The sequence below is a fragment of the Setaria italica genome, chromosome IX (assembly GCF_000263155.2).
Source record: "Setaria italica strain Yugu1 chromosome IX, Setaria_italica_v2.0, whole genome shotgun sequence".
Taxonomy (NCBI): domain Eukaryota; kingdom Viridiplantae; phylum Streptophyta; class Magnoliopsida; order Poales; family Poaceae; genus Setaria; species Setaria italica.
The window spans coordinates 17,415,747-17,432,586 of NC_028458.1; the positions used below are offsets into that span (position 1 = coordinate 17,415,747).

Consider the following 16,840-nt stretch of genomic DNA (forward strand, 5'->3'; position numbering starts at 1 on the left):
AGGTCAAAGAAGGTGCTGCCTGCTGGGGTCATGAAACTGAACATGTATCTTTCAATAAGGTCTTCTGTAGGTACTAGAATAATACTACAGTATAACTTGGCACTGGTCCTTTTGTTGGGTGCGACAGGGTTTGGTGATTGGCGCAAATAGTCAGAAAGAATACCTGGTGAAGTTCAGAAAAAAGGAGGTATTTAGCACTTGACAGTTAGTTTGTATATTGTTTTGTCTTTCTACTGAATTGACAGGTAGTTCTTTTCAGATGTTTGTCTTCGACCGAACAATGGTTTCCTGTCATTCATTCACTTTGTACCTAGGTTGTGACTCGTACCAGTTCTTAAATTGTCACATCAGCCATCAGGTATGAATGTTCAATAATTGGTACCTACTTTTTGGGTTCTAATGAAATATGCACAACACTGGCTTTATTTGTATATGTCATGATAAGTTTCAGTACCCAGTTTTAATAATTTAAATGTAGTTTATGATAAATAAACACTGAGAATTTCCTATCTGTGATAACCCTTTCGATGCAAAAAAAAAAATTGCTGCCAAACAAAAAGCAGAAAAGTAAATTAGTACGGCACAAACAAAGTGGGGGTGGGCTAAGAAAATAATTTTCTGCTTTTTGTTTGGCCATAGAGTTAGTAGAGTTCTTGACTCTTGGTGCAAGCAAAGGGTCAAAGAAAACCAAAGTAGCAGCCTCAAAACTTTGCATCGATTCATTAATCCTTGATATCCAAAGGGGCCCCCTGCTTTAGGTGCATTTTCTATATTTTCTCACTTGAATTTGACAAAGCTGTGCTCGCGTGCAGACATGAACCACGATTCCAGCACTTGGCATGTGGAGGAAAGAAACTGAAGGAAATCTGGAAGAGGCCCTGCTTAAACAAATATGCTAAAAGGTACATCCTTGGCTAGGAAATGTTAGCTACCATGAGCACTTCACTTGTCCTTCCACACATATAGTAATCAATCAACTTTGCTTCCCCTTCACAATGGTGATCCATCATCTTGAGGGGCCTCTTTTTAGCAGTGTTTCTGTACAGTACGCTGCATAGGAATATTATCATATTTTCATATTGCATAATCTTTGTCCAGTTGTTAAAATATATTTTGCATCACAGATTTCAGCAATTGCCAAGTGGTTGGAATTGTTGTTTGCAAACATTTCAGACTAATAACTTGCCAAATTCACACCAAAGGAGAAATATTAATGCTTCATTTTCTGATGAAAAATTGGTTCAAGCTTGCAAGTTCAATACTCTAAAGAAACCCTGTCTCAGTCATGCACTTGTTTTCCACCAAGCCACAAAAGCTGATTTAGTCCTGGTAACCCCAGTTACTCTTGCGCACTGAGGAATTCATGCGTTATCCATATAGCAAACTAGCAACTAGCAACCTGTAAACCTGTCACAGTCCATCTTCAGTTTAGCTATGTACTTATCTACTCAGATACCTGCACTCCCAGTGGCTGAAACCGAAGGGTAGCATCCAATTCGTGGTCCAAATCCAATGCTGAGCTCATATAGGGTCATGGATTTATCTGAGCCAAACGTGACATATGACTTGCAAGCTTTCTGGTCATGCATGTACAGGTGTGAAGCAAACCAGTCTGCTGACACTTGCGTGCACAACCTGGTTGCATGCTGAGGTTTGTCGCATCCACTTATAAAAATGCTGTGTTTTCCCTTTCAGAGAAGGAAACACAATGCTTTTACGAAGCTTTCGTGGTGCTTGCTGGTGCAGCAGCGAGTGTGAATATCTGAAAAGTGGTCAGCTTAGCCGATGCAAGTGAGTCCAGTTGGGTCACTATTCTTATCCTAGTTACTGTGAAAGCCCATGCGATTTAGCACAATTAGGTTTTACCGATGAAGAACTTGAAAAACCTACTTTCAGAGCAGAAAAGAAACAGTGGCAGCTAAATACTGAATCAGAATTGAAGGCAGAGCCAGATGATATGATTCTCCAAACATTAGAAGATAGGGTGTATCCGTGTATATGGTCCATGTAGATTTAACAAGCCCAATGGCACTGAATTAGCCAAGTTAGTTCTTTGCTGGAAAACATGTTAAGCCAAACTATACCATAAAAAACGGTTGATAACACAAAACTGTACAGTTGGTCGACCGGGGCCATTTAGACCCGATGGTGTAGACACAAGAATTAGATGTCATTTTCCACTTTGAAGGTAGTACGCAACTTTAGTTTAAAGATAAACAGTTAGCCAAAGTGCCATATAGACACTAACCCATGTCAATGCTACCGGAGTCTTAATCCTTAAGATTCTAAAGACAGGGTTGCGAGATGGAAAGTTAAAAGTGAAGATTCTACGAATCAGCTTTGGCGCACTGGCTTCAGCGATGCGGTCTCCATCCGCACGCAGTGAGGTAGACACTGATGAATTTGAAGCACTTTAACGGTGCGTCGTTTTTTTTTTATTACGTTTGCTGATTCTCTGGTCAGCACATATTTGCACGCTAGATTCCCAGCTCCTGCTTTAAGCCGTTGGTTTTGTCCCACTGTCTATATTTTAACCAAAAAGATTAACGGGCTGGATAAGAATGCATTAGCCGTTGCTTTTAAGTAGAATCACTTCACTGTTCTAAAGGTGGCATGTGCGGATGTGCCGTGACATACATAACAATTCTAGTATTTACAACTGCTGCATTTCCGCCCCTAAATTTGAAATGACTTAGCTAGTCACAGCCACTGGGCTACAATACAGTGGCTCTCTTGTACAGCTCCTAAGAGTTTTGGGCCTTCATTTTCAGTCCTCGTGTTGGCACATGCTGGCCTAATGGCCTTTTGTTTTCCTTGTTAAGAGCCTGATGAATTCTACCATTCATCTTCAATTTTTGTCGTACGAAGCCTGAGAGTCTATTAAGGCACATACGTACGATCTCTGCAGGATACTGTTACTGGATCTGTCGTCTCACCGACAGAGACTCGGAGACCCTGTTGTTACTTCACAAGATTTTAATGATGCAACAGCACCTTGGCAATAATATTTCCCGTACACCACCAACCATTTCTGGTGACCGGGACACCCTTTAATTAACTAGCACCAAACAAGGGTGCGATGAGACGTGCCTTTCCCCTAACCTCATTTGTGAGTGCAGCATTTTAGGTCAATACGTGCTTGAAGTCGCCGATCCCTACCAGCTCTCCAGGAAAAAGAAATTACAGGTGAGGTGACAGTTCAAAATGAACGATTTCAGGGGATTTCGCGCTGTTTTCCACATCAAATTCATGCGTTCCAAACAGTCATCAAACCGAAGGGGTAGGCGTTGCCCATGGCTCGTCATCTAGGGCCGGGGCGCGCCGCGGCAATGGGCAATCTGATCCACCGCTCCTCTCCCATGTTGACGAAGCTGCCATTGGTGAATACTTGATTCCGTGAGAGAGAGAGTGGGAGGTGATATAGAAAGGTGGAGATTTCCTCAAGATCCCCACACCTCTCGCCTAGTTTAGTCCGTGTAAGATTCCAAGAGCGTTCACCCCCCCTTTCTCTCTCCATGGCCTAATCATTGCCATTAGTTTAATCCCATTGCTGAGGTGCACCCCTCGTTGGCCGCCCACATTCCCCTCTTTTCCTGCCAATGGGAAGTGAAGTGGATGCGCCCGTCACCTCGTGCCCTTTGTGAGGTAGAAAGGCACTTGGTACTATCCACTCCGTCCCCTCCTTTTCGCCCTCACGCACCTCTCTAAATCCTCTTATCTGTGGCCATCCGTCCATAGCTTGGATCCCGGTCAATGGCGCGGCGAGGCGGTGGCGATCGGTATCGACAGCGGCAGTGCTGGGGGGCACTGCAGGAGGACGCCGGTGATGCGGAGGAGGGAGGGGGTGGCGATGGCGCGATCAGGAGGAGCGGCGAGGTGATCACCTGAAGGATTTCCTACAGCGGTAGGCAAGTCTCATTCTTGGCTGAACAACGGAAGGAAAGGGAATAGCCTTTTTTTTTTCCTTCTTCGTTTTGGGGTGGTTTTCTTTGAACTGTCTGACCGGGTGTGCTCACGTCGATTTGTTCAAACGTATGCTTGAGTGTGTCTTGTGATCTGTTGTGTGTCTGGAGTTGGGTTGTGCCATGGTTGGGTGCGTGTGGAAATAACGCGTGTGTTGGTGTGAAGGATGTAAACACAGAGACAGAGAGGAATGAAGAGTTGTGACTTGTGAGAGGGAAACGAAATGCAGGGATTGATGAATAATTCTCACATTTTTGTAGTTAGTTCTTGACGTGTATGCCATCTTGTTTGATTGGAGAATTAGTGTTTGTTCATATTCTCATCCTGGAATACCATCTCTGCCTCATAAGGCCAGATTTGAGTTGAAGGGGCTCTTTCGGTTTCACAACTGCGGTCTCCGAGTATTTCAACTTTCCCTTCGCTACATGTTTCGTGTTATTTGTCCAATTATTACAAGGAGTAATAGACACATGAAAGTCTGCCGCGCTTCTTCACTGAGACGAGGTACGGTGTTTTTTTTTTTCTGTTGTTGTCGCTATGGCTGGTGCGATTCATGGAGTCCCTTGGCATTTATTTCCTCAAGTATAGGCGATTCGAACTCGCTCACTTTTACGATCAGTTGCAACTGACTGATGCGGCAATGCCCTAGTCCACGTAAAAAAAAAAGGCCAAAAGGGCTCCATTTGCAATGATGTGATACTAAGTGGAGTAGAATCGTGAATTTAAAATGATTGGAGAATCACGAGAATTTGTTGTCGCGAAAATTTAGCCACACAACCAGATTGGGTTCATTTCGTAGTTGTTTTTTTAGAGGACTTCATTTCGTATGTGGAGTATAAAGTTTCTGCTGGGAGGACCTAATAACCATGTCATCTCCGGTTGTGCCAGACATTATTAGGCCGAAAGCTCCGCTGGCCCATTTTTTACTTCCTGGGCCCTAGTAATTGGGCCGTCATGTTGTGACTTGTGTGGGCCGAAGTACTAATCGCAACATGGAATTTTTTATTTTTTATTTTTCTTTTACGATTTCACAGGAATAAATAGCGGATTCAAAAATGTGTAGAAATAGACTCCTACTGGATTAAATGGCGGAAGCAACCTCTGAATAATACACTTTCAAAAAATCATAACTAATTCATATAAACTTGAATAGAGATAAATTTTATATAAAAATTATAGATCTCAACCAGATCTATAAGTTCAAACATTTTTCATTTAATGTCATCTTGGTACTCAAATAATCGACATAAGTTTTAGATCTAAAATTAAGCACAAAGATTTGGAACTTGTGTCGATTATTTGAGCATAAAGATGATACCAAATAAAAACAGTTTGAACTATAAAGTTGTGGATCTCATTGAGATCTACAATTTTTATATAAAACTTATCTCTATCCGAGTTCATATGAATTAGTTATAATTTTTTGAATTTGTGCTGCCTAGTTTGAGATCTAAAATTTGAATTTTAGATTTGAAACTTGTGTCGATTATTTGAGCATCAAGATGATACCAAATGAAAAAAGTTTGAACTACAAAGTTCATATAGAGTTTATCTCCATCTGAGTTCATATGAATTAGTTATGATTTTTTGAAAGTGTGGCGGTAGCTTGTTTCCGCCGTTTTATCCGGCGGTAGGGGTCTATTTCTGCAAATTTTTGGATCGTCTATTTATTTATGCAAAATTGTAAAAGAATAAATAAAGAAAATTCTCGCAACATGGTTTGGTTGCTCTGCTGAAAAGTTCATTCTTTGGTTCGCCTGAATTTTATTTTTTTTCCTTTATTCATCATTCCTGAACTATCAACCCATCCGGTCCGTTCCGTCTTTCTTTGCCTCGTCTTGAGTCTTCCGCGGCTAGGAGAGGCGAAAAGAGGGCGACTGAGTCAGAGAGGATGAGGAACGGGGATTGAGGCGGCCGGTGTATATATTCCTTTCCATTTTAGGTATTCTAGGTGGGAGCGGTGTTGTCTTCCCGTCGGTGACCTCGTCGCCGGCGTGGGATGGTCTGCCTGGCTTCTTTCGCGGTGGTGCATGGAAGCTGAGGCTTGTCTTTCCTAGCGGCGGCGGCTTGGTGGAGGTGGCGCCGCTCCTGTGGAATAAGTTTCTCCGGCCCGTTTTCCACTCTGCCGGTGTCTGCTCCGGTGCCGGCGGCGGGCGCGGGAGGAGGGAGCTCTCTGGATCTGGAGGATTTGCCAATGCCGGGTCTTTTCCAGATCTTGGTGGCTCCTGCTTAGGAGTCTGCTGCTCGGCGATTCAACCAGGGATGGCTGTTGGTTTGGTGGTTGCTTGGTGGGTGGACCTGTGTTGTCTTCGCCGCTTGCCGGCGAATTGTGCAGGCCCATGGTCAAAGAAGTATGGGGTGCGTCAAGTTCTCCGTCAAGTTCTATTGCGGCTCGAGTCAAAGCCTTTGTGCGATGGTACTTCTTCTGGCCTCGGCCTTCTTGTCGTCCTCTTCCTGCTTTGGAGCTGGCCTGGCCGACGACGGAGGTGGAAGACGGGCGAAGACGGCGGCAAGCACAGAAGACCCCGAGGACCTATTTGTAATTTTTCCTTTTTATAGGGCCTTGAGTGCAAGATGTGTGGGACAGCTGTTCTTGACTTTTCTGCATCTTTCTAGGATGTACCTGTACTGCTGCGTGTATTTGTATGTTTTCCTATCGTTTTAATACAGGTACGTTTCAAAAAACAAAATCATTCCTGAACTAAAAAGGTCCATCCGCTGGGCCAATAAGTGATGTCAATTCAGGTTAGCGACCTAACGGCAACGGAACATCAACGGTTTTCTATATTTTTCTTCAAACCTCTAAGGTTTACAAAATGTGGAGTGAACTCTTGAGAAAATGGCGAAACACTACAACTAGTTAAAAGGAAAAATCTTAATTGTCACATTTTATATAACTTTCCGGAATACATCAGACGCAAATCATTGCTCTTTTGGCACAGACTGGGCAGAGAGGAAGAATTTTTCAGTACAACTCAAAGTATTAGCAGCTGTGGATCGGAACGGATATATCAGGCGTAGCCAGCCCTAGCCCTAGGTAAACTCAGAACCCAGATTCCTATCAGGTACAAATTAGAATTATTCTAAATCAACATTCCAACATATTAGACTCATAATTTTTTAATAATTAGATCAACATCACAAAATCTAGATTCAACATTTTCTAAAACATAAATCAACAGTTTATTAAAAAAATTACTACATTCAACATTTTTCTTTCGGTGATGGTAGGGCCGTCGCCATTGCCGGCGGAGGCGCGGCGGCAGTAGTGGTAGTGGCTCGACCACACAATGCTAAGGCTGAGAAAAGATGACAAAGTGGATCCGAAAGTCCAAGTTGTTGTAGTACTGCTAGCAAGATTGATAGCTAGAGAGAGAGGTATGTAGCCGCACTTCCTCTTCCCCCGCGTCGCTCCCGCGTGGGCGACACGAGCGGGCGGAACGCCGCCACCACCCACTCCCTCTCTCCTCCCTTCCCTTTGCCGCACCGCCACTCGAGCCGGCTGCCGGAAGTCCGAGCGGCCCGCAAGGAAGACGGCGGCGGGGTGGCCTTTCTCCTCCTTCATGTATAGGCGGGAGCGGCCGCCTCGGTCGTTGGAGGGGCGGCCCGTGGTGGAGTCGGCAAGGACGACCAGATCCAGCGCCGGCAGGTGCAGATCCGATGTCCCCGCGGCAGGATCCGCCGACAGGCTGCTCCCAGGCATGGGGGGCGACAGCCGGTGACGGGTGAGTGCTGCACCATGCACGGCCATGGATCCTACCTGGGCTCGTGGCTCTAGTGCCTCTGTGGCTGAATCCGCATGACCCTTCAGTGGATCCAGCCAGCGGCGGAAGGAAGCAGCAGCGCGAGGCGGCCTCGTCCTTGGGGGCGGGTCCGACGATGGCGGCGCACCAGCCCGGCCACGTGCAGGCACGGAGGAGGTGCCCCTTTTGTGGTGCTGGCCTCGCGCACGGGGTGGCCTGGGCAGTGAGATTGCCGGACCTGGGGAAGAAGGAGGTGCTGCTTCCGAGGTGCGCAGGCCCGGTGGCAGCCGTGTGTGTGAGCGCGCTGAGGAGTGGAGGTGAGGGTGGTCGAGCGACAGCGTCGCGATGCGAGGAGGCATGACTGTGGTGCCGCAGCGACGCCGTGGATGGGCTCCCATGGCTATGATCCAGGAATGTCGGGCTGAGTACGTGCAGTGCAAGGGGTGGGATGCTTCGGGCAAAAGCTTTTGCCAGCGGCACCCTAGGGCGTCGTTCTTGGGGGCGTCATCTTGGAGCTCTATCCTTGCTGCATGGGGTTCTCTGGGTGAAAACCCTGTCCAGATTCTGGACAAGCGACGGTGGCGCCACTGGCGTCGTCCCCTCTCTGGAGGCGTCGTTTCTAGAGACCCAACTTGGTTTGTGGCATTGCTGGTGACACATTGCTCATGGGAAGCTGCAGCCGATGGTGACGGGGGCAAGGCGGCATGGTGAAGGATGGCAAGCTTGATGGGGGTTGGTGAGCTCACGTGGAGGCGATCGCGGTTCTGGTGGCAGCCAGGGGTTGTCGCGTTTTGTTGGGGTGGCTGCTTGCAGCGGACTGCGGCGGCTGACGTTGCTTGGCAACTGTCAGTGCGGTGTGGGATTGCGTCGGATGACGGCGCTTGCAGCGACGGCATTATGGGACGATTAGGCTTGCAGCGGATTGTGACGGGTTGCTTAGCTTTGCTAGGCTACTCTAGCGTAGTATGTCGTCGGAAGACGGCACAAGCGACTACTTTGGCTTGCTGACACAGCGGCGGAGGCTACGAGCGCGGGTGGAGCAACGAGGCGAAGTCAACCTGCGGTGGTGGCTTGGTTGGATGGAGACCTTGGGAAGCAGGGCAACATTGCTCACAATTCTGATGGTGACAATAGAAACAGATCTGTGACATGAAGTACTGTGGCGGGCGTGGTGAGGCCCCCGCGTGTGGTGTCTCTTTGAGGCGACGAGAGTGAGGTGGAGTCCAATGACGAATGTGGCGAGGCCCCGCTCCTTTGTGTTATTGTGGTGGCGACTGCAAGGCAGTCTGCGAGAGGTTCGGATCTTGTGGTATCACTTTGTTGGGTGGAGTGTGATGTTGTAGCGGCATGACGGCGAAGGATCCCGTATGGCGATGGCCTTCTCGGTGCGGTACGGTCTGTTCTCTCAGTTCCTAATCTTTGTGAGGTCACACCTGGAGGTTTCAACGACTACATGAGATTGAGCTTGTTGGTGGATGCCGCGTTTGGCTGCCGTTGTTGAGTGGAGTAGTGCGGTCGCGTTGATATCTCAATCCAACCGATCAGGTTTTGGCGGTTTCGAGAGTGGTTACCCGCGTTAATGCCCCATCCAACTGGACGAGCCTAGTTATTTTTTTTTCTTTTCCTTTTTCCTACCTATGACCCCGGGGCGTAGTCTTATATTTTTTCTACTATATCGTTCAAAAGAAAAGTCCAAGTCGTATGTACGAATCTCAAATGCTGGATAAAGCTTGCCTAGATGCCAAAAAGGTCCATTACGGCCAGGCCGGGGAGAGATACTCCAGCCCAGGTGATGGATGGGGGATCGGGACAGATGTATACGTTGTGAGCGTTACGTGGTACGCCGGGTAGAAAGATACGTTCTTTCATCGCCGACGGCGACCGCCGACTGCTGTGCATATGTTCCCGGCCATTCACCACCGCGCGTTAGGGTTGTGGAGGAGGGGGCTTCACGTGGGGTGCATATGTTCTCTCCCAAAGCTTGATTCCTCCCGCCCTGGCTTTTAATTTGCTCCCCGTTGGAGCCGATATATACCCCTCCCAGCCCTCTCATTCCTTCTACCTCACGCTCCGCATATACTGCATCTAGCTGCATATGCATCGCATGGCCGTGGCTTTTCAGTCATACACATTCCTTATTTAATCATCTTCTTGGAGCAGAAGCATATATAGATATGTATATCTTGCATGCATCTCTTTTTATTACATACACGTATCTTGGAGCTCAGTCGTCGCTAGCTACTAGATCATCGTAGCTTGGTGGATCGATCCATTCCCCTGCGGTAAGTGCTTCCTTCAATATCGCATGTGAAAAGAACGATGTGTGGATACGAAGTATACATGCATGGCGGCTCTCATACATATATGGAGGTGTTATTTTGCATGCACATGTTTTTTGGTTAAGTTGTTATTAGTTGGCCTAACAGCTTTGCAAGAAGATATCGGTGATTTCTCGTTTAGTTTCATCAACCCTTTTTTTTTGCAAATTTGGGATGCTTTGGATAAAGGTATATTAAGTGTCATTAGTGGTAGATTGATTCATATATACGTGTAGACAGCTAGCTAAAAGGAAGGTCTGCAAGCGATCATACATATCTAAGCTAGCTAGCTACTGTACATGATTTTCGGTCTTGTTAATTATTGCAACAAGCACAGCTAAACTCCATGTTTTTCCCGTTAATGATTGAATAATGACATGCGTCATGCTTAAATTTAAATCACATATTTGATTTCTAGACTCAATCAAAGTAGTAATGAACTATACGTATATATATTCTAAAAGAATTGAATGTGAATGATATATAGATGTGCTACGCCTAGAAGAAAGGGCAGGTTAGACTAAAGGGTAGCAAAGTTGCCAAGTTAATCAGCATACCGTGCCTCCTAACATGCAGAAAAAATTGCTCTCTTTCTCTTAATTAGGTGAATGGACCAAGCGCTGTGGCCTTCTGGGCTAAGAGTCCTCGTTATTGATAACAACTCTTCATACCTGTCAGTTATGGAAGAACTACTTATCAAGTGCAGCTACAAGGGTAATACATCCAGCATATGTCTACTACTAGATAGATATCATGATTATTGAAAATTATTAAAGTTTTATATTTACAATATCATGCTGGCTAATGCTAGATCTTAATGCACAACACTATATTTTGAGAATCCAACTTCATGCAAGGCATCCACATAAAACCCTAGGTTCACTTGTAGAATATGTATGCAATATGAGTCAAAGTTTACTCTGATCAACAATATATCTATTCTATGGATCCTCTTAAATCATTCACATAGAAACATTACACATTTACATCTGTATTGGTTTCAACAAAATGCATGAAATATAGTAAAGGAGAGAGGGGCCTTTTCCAATACTGCAATAGAATTTCAAGTATAATATCGAACTAAAAAATACAAATAAAATATTAGAATGCCTAATAAGCATATTCTCCATCTAGAAAGGTCGAGACTACAGCTTTCTCTGTTTATTTTTTCTGAATTAGACTTGTAAGGTTCAGTCGTAAAAAGATATATAAGTCATAAAGAAATTGCTAAAATGTTTGTTTTAGTACCATCATCCTAATAGCAGTTGGTGCTACAGTTGGGATTCATGAAATTTGCTTTTGAATGTGTATAAGATAACAGTCTCCATTTAGTATTCTGGAGAATTTTCCCTCTTAATAAAATACGTGCTAAGGCACGGTCGCGGAAAAAAAAAGTATTTTGGAGAATAATTGAACATATAGAAACTTTTCATTCTACTAGGAAAGCATTGTTGGTTTTCCAAATTCAAAAAAATTGTGTTATACCAAGTTTCTAAGGTAATAATATGTATTGAAATAACGTAGTTGCACAATTTAGTAAGGATGTAAATAAATTTAATTAATTTTCAGATTTCAGAATAAACCGTTTTAGTCCAATACCCATACATATTCGTATGATGCTTTCTGACATACTATAATCATCAATCACATTCAGTTACAACATATAAGAATGTTAGAGAAGCAATGTCCTTCATCTATGGCAACCAGCAAACTGTGGACCTCATCATTTGCGATGTGTTCTTTCCAACGGAAGACAGTTTACTCATTCTGCAAGAAGTTACCTCAAAGTTTGGCATCCCCACCGTGAGTAAGTTCCTCTATCTATATTCTCTGTCTCTCTATTCTCTCTGTATATAGTTTTCTAAGTTAATTAGATGCATTAGTTTACCTTCTCCTTGCATGTTGCCTCTTTTCTGATTTCTCTTGAACCAGACCGCTCTCCATTGCCCTCGCTTCCATGATTAAATGATGAGTACAATACACTCTACATTTGCGTTTGTTTGTGTGGGTGTTGTCTGTAGTGAAGATTCTGGTTCAAGTGAAGGGTTAACAAAATTTCAGTGTGTATCTGCTAAATTTTCCATATGTTCATCATCTTATTCAGTAATGTCTTCAAACGGAGATACGGCCACAGTGATGAAATATATCACCAATGGGGCTTCAGATTTCCTGATAAAGCCTCTGAGAATTGAAGAATTGAAGAACATCTGGCAGCATGTGTTCCGGAAGCAAATTGGTGCGGAGCACAGAAAGTGTAACAACGCTGAACATGTCGATCAGCTGCCATATCGAACCATGGGAATTACTGAAGCCACGGCGACGTTGGACAGTGAGATAAGAGAGAATAACGGGACGGTCACAGACATTCGGGACCTTAGGAAGTCAAGGCTCAGCTGGACTATGCAGCTGCACCGCCAATTCATTGCAGCTGTGAATTCCCTAGGATCAGACAGTGAGTGCTCGATCTCATTTCCTTTTAAGCGATGTTCTATTAATCTCCGTATTTCTTTGGGGTAGTGACTAGTGTCATTTGGTTTACAGAGGCAGTTCCAAACAAGATACTGGAGATAATGAAGGTTAAACATTTGACAAGGGAGCAAGTTGCAAGTCACCTTCAGGTAATTACTCAATTCTAAATTATGTTCTTGTAAAAGGCATGCATGCATGCCTTACAAAAATATCACCTAGGGTTGTCTAAGACAAGTTTTACCTCGTTAACCATCCATGATGTTAATCTCAACACATACTAATTAAAATGCAGTCATTAGATCCATCTACGTACCTTGATCTATTTATTAGTTTTCGATTTTGTGATATAAAATTAAACAAAAAAGTAATGCACACCATGAACATGCATCCACTTGAACAAGTAGATAAGCCTTTAGTTAAGCTTACTCATTTTGTTGGTGATTGTGACCGGAGACTCTAAATTATCTATCTCTAAATGTTCACATAACTTTGCAACTGTCAATATCACATGATAGTAAAATACCATATTGTTAAATTAATTTATGTGAAGTATTAACTTGTGGGCTCTAGTTTTTTACATATATAGATCCGGTACGCATGCATGCAATTGATCTCGAAAGGATCACCAATAAAGCACCATATAAATTTTGCAGTTTTTAATAGGCGTTGTCACCTATTTCATCCATTCCAAATTAAAGTTCATTTAGATTGTCCTAAGTCAAACATATTACATACATATTTAGCTTTGATAAAACTTATAGAAAAAATATATTAATATTTATAGTACCAAATAAATGCCTATCAGGACATCTTCCATGGTGGATTTAATAATAAAACTAATTAGATGTTGGTGCTTTTCCCTATAAATTTAATTTGGCTAAATTAGATATATTTGACTTAGGACAAAACTAAAATGAACTATAATTTGAACGAAAGGAGTATCAGTTTTATTATACAAATTCATGTTTTCAAACAACTGAAGTTTTGTGTGGCTTAGGAAATGCAAACGGATCAGGTTTTAAAATGCATGCATGTGCTAAGATGTAGTTCAAATGTCATACAGTCTGGAGATTTAGATTTGTTGCGTCGTAATGATGAAGCCGGCCTGTTGTTTGCGGATATGCTAAGACAGAAAACTCTTCTTTTAAACTGACGCAGAAATACAGGCTTCACCAGAGAAATTCGAGTCAAAGATTGCACAAAGATGGCGCTCCTTCATCATCGAGCCATGAATCAAGCATTCTCAGAACCCAACTCAACACTTCTTCGAATTCATTGTATTTTGATCAAGATGGATGCATGGAGATCACAGACTACTCTTTGCCCATGGATGACCTATCAAGTGGCTTAGACTGTATGCTGGGAGAACGAGAACGAAACAACTACTCCCCCGAAGGTTTCCAGAATTTTAGATGGGATCCAGATAAACAGGGATATGAAACAACATATTTGTGGAATTTCGAGGCGGAATGATTTAATCAGCAACAGCATGCCTGCCTAGAACATTAACCGTAAGTAAGCAGGTAATGTGCACGTATATGCCTTGTACTGGAAAATAGCCTGTGCACAGTAGTACATCCTGAATAATAGCTGTGTGCCGCATATTTGATCTTCCCAGAAGTACATGTATTGCCTGCCTGTATCGTAACATCATTTTAATTGGCAAAAAAAGAAATTCACTATACAGGCCTCAAATGGAAACATCTACTTTGGATCTAAAATTGGAACAGTTGATTCTGAGCCTCCGTGCTTCCAGTTTTGCTGTACTAGAGATTGTTGTTACAGTTGGTTTTTTTTTTCTTGGAATCACACATAGACATGCATAGTACTTTCTTCGTTCTCAAATATATATGACGTTTAGAACAAACAAATTAATTTATGTTTTTAGGTAATGTATTTAAGGACGGAGCTGGTATTTAGGAATAGAATTGAATAGCCAAGCTGATCGAGTGATTAATACGAAGAAGGGCGAACCACGAACAAAGCCTTTTCGTACATATACCCGCCAGTTTGAGCCAGCATTGATCTAATTGGTAATGTAAAATCAAGCAAGCATGGTGTGTGCCATGGTGCCATCATGTGCGCCGTATCTAATTTGAAGACAAATCAAGTCCGAACCATCAATTGAAGATGGAGCGAGTACATGTATGCTCATGCTAGGAGCCAGAAGTTCTTGTGGGTCTTGGTGTTGAGCAGGTATCCGGCGTTCTGGCCCTTCTTCTGCACGCTCACGCACAGGCACTTGCTATGCTCGATCAAGAACTCCGCCGTGCTGTCATGGCCGCGGCTCGACCCACTAGAGCTCCTCAACCTGATGATGATATGGGCATGCTTCATTGTTAGAGACGTCGTGTTTGTGCTATGCGTGCATGAGTAGATCGAGAAGAACGTTGGTCATTACACGGCGGCGTACGTACCCGAGGAACGAGGAGACACGGCGGTGGCCGATGACGAGGAGCTCGACGCGGCGGCGCTGGGACTCGGCGAGGATGGTCTGTGCCTTGGCCTCGCGGCCCTCCGTGGCGGGCTCGACGCGCTCCCCGTGCACCCGCGCGCGGGGGTACCGCGCCTTGCACGCGCCGCGCATCGCCTCCATGAAATCCCCACCGCCGTCCGCGCCGGCGCCGGCGCCGGCGCCGCCCCCGCCGAGGAACGCCGCGATCGGGAAGCCGGCGCTCCCGCCGGACGACGAGCGCGAGGGCACGTGCCCGCCGGCGGCGCCGTTGTGGGGGTGGGGCATGTTGACGTGGAGGAGCAGGATGTCGTCGCCCTCGACAATGGCGTGTGAGAGCGCCCACTCCATCGCCGCCGTCGACTCGCGGCAGGGGTCGGCGACGAGCATCACGAGCCGCGGCTTGGCCGGCGCGCCACCCGCGCCCGCGCCCGCGCCGCGGCTGCCGCCTCGCCCGAGGTCGATCAGGGCCATGCTGCTGCCGGCCGACGTCGCTGCATGCACGCACGGCACGCAGCCTCGCCGGCTTGGCAAGCTTAATTGGGGATCGGAGAATTGTGTGAAGGGCTGGAGCATTGCCAAGAATGGAGGGAGGTCGGAGGGCCGGGGGCGAGGCGCACGAACGCCTGCATGCCGGTTTCCAGGAGCGGCTTTGGCGGGGCACGCGGTGGCCGGGTTCCAGGAGCCGGCAGCTTAGCAGTATTTTTCTGTGTGGTAGTACTCCCCAGTTATTGGGATGTTTTTATAGTAGAAACCATGAGCACAGGGTTGACATCTCCTCTATAAGAGGTTCTGAAGGTGTCCACGAAACATACACGAGACATCTTTTTTTTTTCCCTTGAGGTGATTTGTGTTGTGATTTTGAGCTGTCGGATCTCGCCGGGCTCTTCGATCTCCTTGACATGCACCGAGGGTGAGCGGTAGTTCGAGCTGTTGCCAATGAAGCCCGCACAAGTAACGGCGATAAGGTTTCTTGACAGTATTACTGTGCGAATGCTTGAAGCTGATCGACTATATTCTGCGCTACCACATCAACAGCCTGCATGTATAAGTTCATATGGGTTATATTTTTTTTGGCAGCATTTACATCTGCCATATTACTCATGTGTTACCAAGATAGCGTTCACATATCTTACTTACAGTTAAAAGTTAACCAAATTCCTAATTTGCATAGTGCGGTAATGCAAACATAAAGGTATCAAATCACAACAGTGTATAAGATACAGGATGGTGATTACGTGATTTGTTTGGTTTCACCGGGTAACGGTATTGACTAACTGAGGGTGTGTTTGATTGCATGCACCACATGGTATATGTATGGATGATCCTGGATGGTGGGGTTCAACCAATTTACGTGTACCGTATGGTTCATTCCTCTAATAGAATAATGTATTAAGTGAATGTCTTCATGTTAGATGTGTTGGTACAATTCGTCCAACAAAAAATCATTAATATTTTGAATATTTCATATATATAATAACCAATTATCAAATGATACAAGCAACCAAACGTATTCTAAATCACCGGATGAAGCAACCAAACGTATTCTAAATTACCGGATCATCGGATCATGCAACCATAGACGTAGAGCCCAAACCTGCCATGGCCTCCTCGCTGGAGAACACTAGAAATTTGAGTGGAATAGCATCAGACCATCAAGCTCAGCATCATAGCGCACACCGGCGTTGGTGCCGTCGCCTCGCAGCAGCGCTTGCTGCATCATCCATCCTCGACGAGCCTCGCTGCTTCCTTAGAAGTACAGGAGTGGTCCGCTTTAGGATCGACACCAGATCATATACGAAATCCGTTTTTGATGTTTTACATATACATAGAAAGATGAGAAGACACACTTTCTAATGGCATTGGTCCCACTTTGAGTCAACCGGAATCGTTGA

The 16,840-nt window shown here is 45.0% G+C and overlaps 2 protein-coding genes and 1 long non-coding RNA gene across 3 annotated transcripts; 2 read left to right on the forward strand and 1 right to left on the reverse strand.

Annotated features, from left to right (window-relative positions):
• The first annotated feature begins 3,140 nt into the window (after positions 1–3,140).
• On the forward strand, positions 3,141–4,226 carry LOC105913565. Its single transcript, XR_001162953.2, has 2 exons — positions 3,141–3,645; positions 3,739–4,226. It is a non-coding gene; the product is annotated as an uncharacterized LOC105913565 (long non-coding RNA).
• A 7,468-nt stretch (positions 4,227–11,694) lies between these two features.
• Positions 11,695–14,152, forward strand: LOC101758368 (two-component response regulator EHD1). Its single transcript, XM_022823605.1, has 4 exons — positions 11,695–11,831; positions 12,129–12,476; positions 12,566–12,642; positions 13,652–14,152. The coding sequence occupies exons 1-4, from the start codon at positions 11,708–11,710 to the stop codon at positions 13,964–13,966; spliced, it is 864 nt and encodes a 287-aa protein (XP_022679340.1). The 5' UTR covers positions 11,695–11,707; the 3' UTR covers positions 13,967–14,152.
• A 428-nt stretch (positions 14,153–14,580) lies between these two features.
• LOC101758776 lies at positions 14,581–15,419 on the reverse strand. The gene is made up of 2 exons (XM_004982895.1): positions 14,911–15,419; positions 14,581–14,804 (listed from the first exon to the last, which is right to left on the reverse strand). The coding sequence occupies exons 1-2, from the start codon at positions 15,417–15,419 to the stop codon at positions 14,645–14,647; spliced, it is 669 nt and encodes a 222-aa protein (XP_004982952.1). The 3' UTR covers positions 14,581–14,644.
• Between the last annotated feature and the right edge of the window lie 1,421 nt (positions 15,420–16,840).

Bases quoted from the DNA above. Each gene is read 5' to 3' on its own strand.
- LOC101758368 (XM_022823605.1), top strand. From the start codon at position 11,708: ATGTCCTTCATCTATGGCAACCAGCAAACTGTGGACCTCATCATTTGC. The intron at 12,477-12,565 runs GTGAGTGCTCGA...TTTGGTTTACAG, and splicing joins GAATTCCCTAGGATCAGACA to AGGCAGTTCCAAACAAGATA. The intron at 12,643-13,651 runs GTAATTACTCAA...AAACTGACGCAG, and splicing joins AAGTTGCAAGTCACCTTCAG to AAATACAGGCTTCACCAGAG.
- LOC101758776 (XM_004982895.1), bottom strand. From the start codon at position 15,419: ATGGCCCTGATCGACCTCGGGCGAGGCGGCAGCCGCGGCGCGGGCGCG. The intron at 14,805-14,910 runs GTACGTACGCCG...TATCATCATCAG, and splicing joins CGTGTCTCCTCGTTCCTCGG to GTTGAGGAGCTCTAGTGGGT.